General features: G+C 26.8%; 1 protein-coding gene across 1 annotated transcript in view; it reads left to right on the plus strand.

Moving 5' to 3' along the window:
* The window catches only part of LOC142322172 (uncharacterized), a 123,760-nt gene extending 114,610 nt beyond the window's left edge, over positions 1–9,150 (plus strand). Inside the window, exons 29-32 of the mRNA XM_075360942.1 lie at positions 211–535; positions 2,258–2,624; positions 6,841–7,068; positions 8,865–9,150. Coding sequence (XP_075217057.1) covers positions 211–535; positions 2,258–2,624; positions 6,841–7,068; positions 8,865–8,960 — 1,016 coding nt within the window. The 3' untranslated portion in view covers positions 8,961–9,150. The remainder of the gene's footprint in view (positions 1–210; positions 536–2,257; positions 2,625–6,840; positions 7,069–8,864) is intronic.
* Positions 9,151–9,421: the final 271 nt, after the last annotated feature.

Consider the following 9,421-nt stretch of genomic DNA (forward strand, 5'->3'; position numbering starts at 1 on the left):
GAATTGTGTTTCACCTTTTCTGGATATTTTGTAAAATATTAATACATAAAATATTAAGTACTTGATCTGTGTTATGACATTTTGTTGAACAAACAACGCCAATGACCTGCAGTGTAAGCCTGTAAAAAATATTTAAATATAAATATTTTATTTATTATGAAAATAATTGTATAAATAGAATTGTATTCAGTTGAAATTCTGTATTTGCAGCACCTTGTGGGTATGGGGAAGATTATTTGTATCCTAGAGAGACATTAAACAAATATAACTTCTCAGCACCTAAAACATCAGATGTTGTGTTTGTAACAGAACAGTCTTCTTGCATCCACAATATAAAATTGCCAGATATAATAAGTAAATTAGATGTTGCTTTAAATTACAATGGTTTTAAAAATAATAGATATGCTGTTGTAACATACAGCCATGGAACTGCTTCTATTACTTCAAAATTTAATAATGATGGACCATTTATTAAAACCACTGATGGCGGTATTTGGAGTAGTGATATTGAATCTATTGGCAAATCATTTAAAAGGTTAGTTTCAGTATTTTAAACAATTCATAGTATTTAAGATTCTTTAATGACAAGTAACTGACTTAGTGCAATAAAAATTAAATTATTACAAAGTAAGTTTTTCAAACTATTTTATCATTTAGAATGTAAATAAGCTAGAGATACATAAAATAATGTTTCTATAAAAATATGGTTATTGTAGTATGGATGAAATATAAAATATTGCACTTATAAAATATAAATATTATTGATTTAAATTTATTAAGGCTTAAAATATTGCAAAAACAAAATAGAGGCAAATTAGTAGGTTTAATCAATGTCTCACTTACGTTAGTATATACCTGATTAATGAAAAATAATAAAGTTAAATATTTTTTGCTTTGTACCAAAATTTTAGTTAATATAATAGTTTTTAATTTATTTCTTATGTGACATTTACTGCTTGATTTTTTCAAAAAATAACTTCTGTTTTTTGCCAAAAAAAAAAAAAAAAATTGTAACTGAATTGTTAAGTAGGGTAGAATCTCATCTGTATGAAAATTATATAGCTAAATATCAAGGGTTCAGATAAAGTATTGAGATCACAAAATTTTATCACAATTTATTTTTGCAGGAATAATCTTACCTACCCTTATCCATTCTAACTCATTTCTAATCTTGTTTAATCAGTCGTTTTAGATGTAAGTGATGCTTTGGAATTTATTATATATAAATGAGGAAACAGTTGTAATAGGTGCATCCCATAATAGATTTATATCACACCTTCTATGTAGGAAACAATGGAATAGATAAAATAAGAAGTAATTTTGCGAAGAAAGAATGAAGTTCCAAATTTTCATATGTAACCAGTCCATCACTGAAGCCATGCAAGTGTAAATGTGTGTGTGTGTGTGTGTTTGTACTACAGCAAAATGATTTGAGATGTTAGTTGGTTTTTTAATTTATGATTAATTAAAATATTTCCTGGGTTGAACGTTTTAATATCCTTTAAAAAATTGTTGAAACTGTTTTGAAATCAGGATGTTGTCGTGGACAGTTATATATTGTCTAGAACAAAATTTGCTTCTTATTTTATATTCATATTTAATCCATCCTCAATTATTGTATTGTTTACTGAGAAATCGCTAATGAATTCCAAAAAATTCTCATTTTGCAAAAATTAATCATCATAGTTATAACAGAAGTATGCAGCAGATCTTCAAGCACTCCTTTTTTGATAAACTGTTTAATTCTGGCTTCTTCACTTAACATTCATAAAACAATATTTACATGCATAACAATATCAGTATTTTTTAAGTATATTATTCATAATACCTTCTTAAAATTATATATAAAGATAATTCTTATTTATTAATTACAGCATTAGCAGTACTGAAATACTTTCATATTTTTATTTACTGCTGCTGCTATTAGTGCTGTTGCAGCTACCATTGTAGTTTTACTTTTTACGTTAAGTTTAAAACATAAAAAAAGTGTTTAAATCAAAATTATGTATGATAATTCACAATATAAAGTTTTATGATGAATAAATATTTTATTCTATTCCATTTTACTTCCATCTTTTCCTTCAGACTCCCAGTCTTCTTTATGAAAACACTTTTGTTTAAATTGTTTGTGAATTTAATTAGTTCTATATTGTCTTATGCATTATAATTAAATTTGTACTTATATCTTCTTATTGAATAGAGTCTTACATTTAATAAAAATATGTGAAATAATAAGTTTTTTTTTTAATGATTTCAGTGGCTTATATTATCCATCAAACAGTGTGCTGTCAGTTACTGATCCAAACTTATTACACAAAGATGAAGAATTTCCTCCAGCATATAAAGCATTACAGTTTGTGTCGACTTTGACATTTAGATCATTAGCATCAAAAATTGTAGTACTGATTCAATGTCAAAGGTGTTCAAATAGTTTTGTGAATCATACTTATATTGATATGATGCGTGTAATGTTGAATTCACAGATAACACTGCATGTATTACAACATGAAGCTATTAAAGATCTGAATGGTAAATCTAGTAAAGTGTATGGTGTTGATATTTATGGTGCATACACTGGACGTAATATCAATTCTTTAACACCTAGTTTACCATTATTAAAGCAGGTTTGTTTTCCTTATTTTTTTTAATATAATTATGTAAATAATATCTGTTATTTATTGCAAACTCTTTCTTTTAACCCTTAATCACTAACTTACATAAATTCTATGCTTTTTAAATTTTCTTTTTTTTATGTTAACTCATTATTAACATGATACATAGGAGAAGCTCCTTATGCTTTCATTATTTAGCTATCATTCAGATTAGGTGAAGTTTAGAAGTGAATTTTTCCTTGAACTCTTTGTAAGACAAAATCAGCAAACCGATTTTATATATAATTTATGCATGGTCAGTTCTAATGTGTTTTAACTGTGCACAATATTTTTGGTAGTTAGTATTTCTGTCTTGTTTAATTGTTTATTCTTCATAATTTCTATTAGTTAAAATGAATATTGAATTTAATTTTAGCATTAATTTTGAATAATGAATAATGAACAATCAATATATTAGGAGAGTTTTGAAGTAAAGACTTGTTTTGTTTGTTAATCAGATAAGGATAACAATTTAAGTTAGTTAAAAAAAGAAGAGTAATAAGTAGTGTAGTTACTAATGATTATATTCTTGAAATTAAAGAACTAAAACAAGAAGATTCAAACAAAGAAATAATTGTAGAACAAGACATGCATAAATAACTTCACAGCCTAATAAGAAGAAAGACAAAAATAACACTGAAGTGATAGAAGGAAAAAGAAACGTGAGTAAAATAACAATTTACTTGGTTTAAGAATACTACTCAAGATGTAGGATATCAAGTTATATGAAAGATGGCTGCAGAAAGGAAAAGTTCTGTCTAAAAATATCAGTTACTTCAATCGAATCCATGCTATTTTTTTTTTATGGACTAAATGATAAGGTTATAGTAGTAAGAATTTATTAATTGTTAAAAAGAGAGAAAAAAAGAAGTAAGATGTATTTAGTAAAGTTTGATATAATGATCATCAAAATAATGAACTTCAAAAATTTAGAAAATGTGCTTTATTCCACTTAAAATGATTTATTGTCAAGTTGAAATGAAAAATGTCAAGCATCGTTAAACAATTTTGTTACTTCCTAACATGTCTAATGTGATATAATTAATAATGAACAAAAATTACACAAGCCTGTAAAATTTGGGTTGTGGAATGTTTTTTAACTTTTGATAATTGATTCCTATGTATCTTTTTAATGCTGTATCTGAAAATAACCTCCATTTTTTCCATCACATCAGGATTTTTCACAAATTACAAATTTTAAAATTTGTAAAAAGTTGAAAAATTGCAAAAATATGATACTACAAAATTGACATAAATCTTTTTCTTTTATAAATTAATATAATATATTCACATTTTTGGTTTACACTATGTATTCTTATAGTTAAATAGTTGAGTGGTCTGAAGAGGTGGGTGGGGGGAGGGTTGAATTGAAGATGATGAGAAGGTGGGTAGAGCTTGGCCAAACATTCCGTTTTCAAAACGGCTTCAAGAGGCTGTAAAAATTCTGCAGGTTTTTTTGAATGGTGGAAAGGTAAAGAAGAAATATAACAAGTTCGTTCAACAAGTGTACCTCATGCATTTTGGAGTGAAAACAGAAGATCAAGAAAAAATTTGGACACCCCGCTATGTTTGCTGTACATGTGTTGAAGGACTTAGATGGTGGTCAAAGGATGAACAAGAGGCATCCAGAATTGGAGTTTCAATGGTGTGGCGAGAGCTATGAAATCATACCAATGATTGTTACTTTTGTTCGACTGGTGTTCACAATTTCAATTTGAAGAATAAAAAAAAGAATTGTCTATCCAATTATGCCATCTGCTTTACGTCCGGTTCCTCACAATCCAGATGTAGCAGTGCCAATTCCACCAGAAAATTTACTTGTAGTAGGTGGTTCACAAGTGATTTAAATGAAAATAACATCGAAGAGAATGAACCCGAAATAGCTGTGCACTAGAGCTTTATTCACAGTTTGAACTAAACGATTTGGTTCGAGACTTACATTTGACCAAAGAAAATTCAGAATTGCTTGGTTTGAGACTTAAAGAGAAGAACCTGCTAGCAGCTGGGACCTCATTTTCCTGGTTAAGCTACAGAGAAAAGGATTTTTTCCATATTTTTCGGCAGAAGGAGAATTAGTCTTCTGTATTGTTGTATGTGGACTTTCGAATCGATTTAACATTTTTATAAAAGTACCAATTGGAGACTGTTCGTAGATTCGTCCAAAGGAAATCTCAAAGTTGTCCTTCTCCACAATGGGAGTATGTATCTGTCAATACCGGTTGGACATTCTGTCCATTTAAAAGAGGGTTATGATAATTTGGAATTCGTTCTCGATAAAGTTAAAAATGACAATCATAAGTGGATTACGTGTGGCAATCTCAAATAATATTGATGCTTCAAGGACAGGACAGCAAGGAGGATACATAAAATTTCCTTGTTTTTTGTGTGAATGGGGTAGCGGAGACAGAGAAAACCATTGGATAAGGAAAGATTGACAAAAAAAGAGCTTCATTAGAACCTGGAACCAAAAATGTGCTCTGAAAAGTTCTTATAGATCTGAATAAAGTTCTTCTCCCACCTCTGCATATCAAGTTAGGCTTGATGAAGCAATTTATCAAAGCCTTACAAAAAGAAAGTAAATGTTCTAAATATATCTGTTGACTATTTCCAGTCTTATCAACTGCTAAACGAAAAGAGGGTGTCTTTACTGTTCCTGACAGAAAACTTCTCAAAGATGGTAATTTTGAAAAAAAATGGAGGTTTCAGAAAAAGAAGCCTGGGGAACCTTTAAAGATGTAGTAACCAAGTTTCTCAGGAATAAAAAGGATTCAAAGTTTAAATTATTGAGAATATACTGCAGAAGTACAAAAATTTGGCTGTTACATGAGCTTGAAAGTTCACTTCCTATATTCACATGTAGACTATTTTCCTGAAAATCTGGGTACTGTTAGTGAAGAGATGGGTGATAAATTTCATCAGGACATGAAAGAAATGGAAAGGAGGTATCAAGGAAAATGGACTTCTATGATGATGGCAGACTATTGCTGGATGTTACACTGAGATGAACCCTATAAACATAGAAGGAAAAGCACAAAGCAAATTATAAGCTGTCCAAAGAAACTTTGACACGTGGAATAAAATTGTAAGTATTTTATATACTTCATCATTAAGGGTGTATGAAGAGGGATAGTGGCTTCCAAAGGCATGATATACCTTATAAAAATTAATTAAATAAATAAAAATAAATAAATTTAAAAATACACTATTATAGAAATTAGGCCTATTTTGTGGCAATTTTCATTGACATTCAAAGGGTCAATGACCTCCCCCCAACCACTCCTCTTCAGACCACTCAACTGTTTAGCTATAAGAATGCATAATATAAGCCAAAAAAGTGATTATATTAATTTATGTAAAAAAAAGTTTTACATCTATTTTATTGTACCACATTTTTGTAATTATTCAACTTTTTACAAGTTTTGAAATTTGTGAAAAATCCTGACGTGATGGAAAAAGATGAAGGTTAACTCTGGATTCAGTGCTAAAAATACATTACAATCTATTAGATTATCAAAAACTAAAAAAATACAACCATCACAGGCTTGTGTTAGCTATGAACGTACCAGAGTAGCATGCTTAATATAAACTTACCAGTTTATATAAAAAGCTTTTCAAAATTGTGGATTTATCCTCAGTTACAAAATTCTATATTTGTGAATATATTAATATTGTTAAATGTAACAAATGATTGTTGATAATGATAAGGTATTATTTTATATAATAGTGTTTTATGACTGATGATTAATCCATGGATTTCAAAAGTTTTTTATGTAAATTGATAATTTATCCTGAAATTGCTATTTTGGCAAGTTCATAAGCAACTTTTGTTATATATATATATATAAAGGTGACAGATAAACAATTACAAGCTTCTCCATAAGCGTTTGTGGTAAATCAATTCATCAGAAAAATAAATAAATAAAATTACAGCAGATTGAAATATTTTCTTATCTCACCAAATATATTTTCTAAAATATTTTTCAACTGATACATTACTGTCAGAAACATATATTAATGTATCAGTTTATTAAAATATCTTGTTCCATAAATTATCAAGAATAATAGCTAATCTGTTCATGGTCAGAAAAATAGATAGAAACCAGTATGTAATGAAAATGATTTTCATTATATAGTTTTTTCATTTTTTTTTTTGAAAAGAGTAATTTTTTAATTTTAAAATTAATTACAGGTGTCTATTCCTAAGGATTTATGTACTCCAGTAGCTTTAGAAACAAATGGAACATTATTTAGCTTGGATAGAATCAGTAAAAAATTTATGGATATGTGGGTAAGAAGAGTAGCTAAAATTGAAGCCCCATCTGACTGTGAGGAATGTAATTGTAATCAAATGGATGATGGGACATCAAGGTTGAATTGTCACAAATGTAATGATCAGACTACATCAAATGTTGTTAAGGTATGATTAATAATTTATGTTTTTTAAAAATTATATTTGTAGTTTTTTATTGTGAAATTTTGTCATTCAATTTTAAAAATTCTACACTACTATTTTTGTTAGAATTTTTTTATGTTAACTGATGTTTGGTAATTACGTTTGATATTATTACACACTTTTTAAATACCTAGAATGTGCTAACAGTAGATCTTTTCAGATTGTTAATGCAGTTTCTTCCTCAATGAGTTACCTGGAACACCACTGAGAAAAGAAATTCATTACAGTTCTGATAGTTATAATTCTGAAACACATTATAGTTCTTGTGCTTATATTTACTTATGCTTATGTTTATGGCTATGCAATCTTTGCTAAAAAGAATAGCCACTCACTCTTAAAAAAAAAATAACTGTATCATCTCTACCAAACCAGACAACAGAAATGTTTTCATATAACTCAACACAATACTTTGGCCTTCATGAAAGGGCTTCTTATGGTTCTATTGCTATTTTTAACAATCACTGAACCATTTTAAAAAAATCTTCCAATCAATTTATTTAAAAATTCAATTAAAAGATTTTATTTTGCATAGACAATATTACTCTGTCTGAATTTTTAAATAATACTAATTAATTAAAATGAAAAAACCCTGAATTTCTTTCATTCTGTTCAACAAGTACATAAAAATATGCTCAAAAAATTTTCAAATAACTTCTAAATTGTAAATTATTTTATAGTTATTTTTTATATTTAAAATCTTCTTTTATTTGTTTATAGTATTTCTTGTGTTTGTATTTTAAATGATTAGTATTGACTGAAGTACATCTATTTTTTATTGTATAATTGATTATACCCAATCTGGCTTGATCCATGTAATGAATTTAAATATTAGAATAAAAAAAAGCTATTATTAATTAATAATAATTATTTATTAATTTATTAATAAAAAAATACTTTAATCATACTGAAATTTTTAAGAGAAAGAATCAAAAATTAAAAATGGTGAAAACTAACCCTCCAATTTTTAATTTTGTTCAAAATCTAATTCCATTAATGGTTCATGTATAGAATTATTTTTGAGGCATATTTGAAGAATTTATATTAAGCAAATCCAGAGATGTTAATGAAAATACGTCTCAATATGTGCACATGCATAAAAATATGTATGTATTTGTATGCATTATGTATGTATGCATCCACCTTTTGGAAATTCTAAAACATTTTGTTTTTTTAAATTAAGGTCTTGAAACATTAACACTTGTAAAAATTTTACCTGATCACTGTACTTTCCCTTGTGCTGATAGAAAAATAAAAATATTACTATTAAAAAAATATTGACAGCCTCAAATTTACTTTTCAAGTAAATTATTACCAGTTACATGAATTTATTATCTATGAAATTAAATGTGCTGTAATATAAATAAAATTTCATTACATTAACATTTATTAGCAATATAGAGTTTTGATTAGTTGAATATTTAAAATAAAATTTTGATTTTATTTTTTCATCATTTAAAAAAATCCTTCGGTGTAATTAAAATAAAAATTTACCCTTGTGCAATTAAAATTTCTCAAAATTATTACTTCAAGAATTTCACCTAGCAGTGTTTAATAAAGTAAAATATTATTAATTGATAGCTTTATTATTATGCTGAGAATGAAAAATTCTATCAGATAAAAGGAACAATGCAGGTGATTTTTAGATGATGGCGTAGCTGAAAGTGGCTGATTTTGTAATGATGTAGTATAATTCTAAAATATATATGTTTTCTTTACAACATTTAAATAAATTATCAGTATTATTTATTAATTATTTTCAGGAATGGGAATTAATTACGACAAATTTAGACAGCAATGTAAATGATGGTGCAAATTCAGAGGAAAATGATAATGAAATTGATAATGTGATAATGTGATACAATATTTTTAATCGATACCAATCATTTGAATTCAACATTGTAATGCGATGATTTGTAAAAAAACAAAAGAAATTAGTTTTAATTAATGTAATTTACTTACAGTTAATTATATTCATTAATTTTCTATTTATGTAATAAATTATTAGTATTATTGTAAATATATTATATAGGTTTTTATTAATTTTTATTCCACTGAAATTGTGATTTTCAGAAAAAGTAACCTTTCTATTTATCACCCACAAAATAAATAGAAACAATAGATTTTATTAAGAAAATTATTTTTAATATTAAGATATCAAGAATTCACAGTGAGATCCTCAGAGAAATTTCATATAGAATCATCAAAATCAGAATATTTTTTTTTTTTGTATAATATTTTTGTAAGCTATTTTTGTCTTCGTAGTACCAATTTGTATTTGGGTCAAATTGAAGTCCAGCCTTTTATGAAATTTAAAAAA

This window comes from Lycorma delicatula, chromosome 3, assembly GCF_047948215.1.
Source record: "Lycorma delicatula isolate Av1 chromosome 3, ASM4794821v1, whole genome shotgun sequence".
NCBI lineage: Eukaryota > Metazoa > Arthropoda > Insecta > Hemiptera > Fulgoridae > Lycorma > Lycorma delicatula.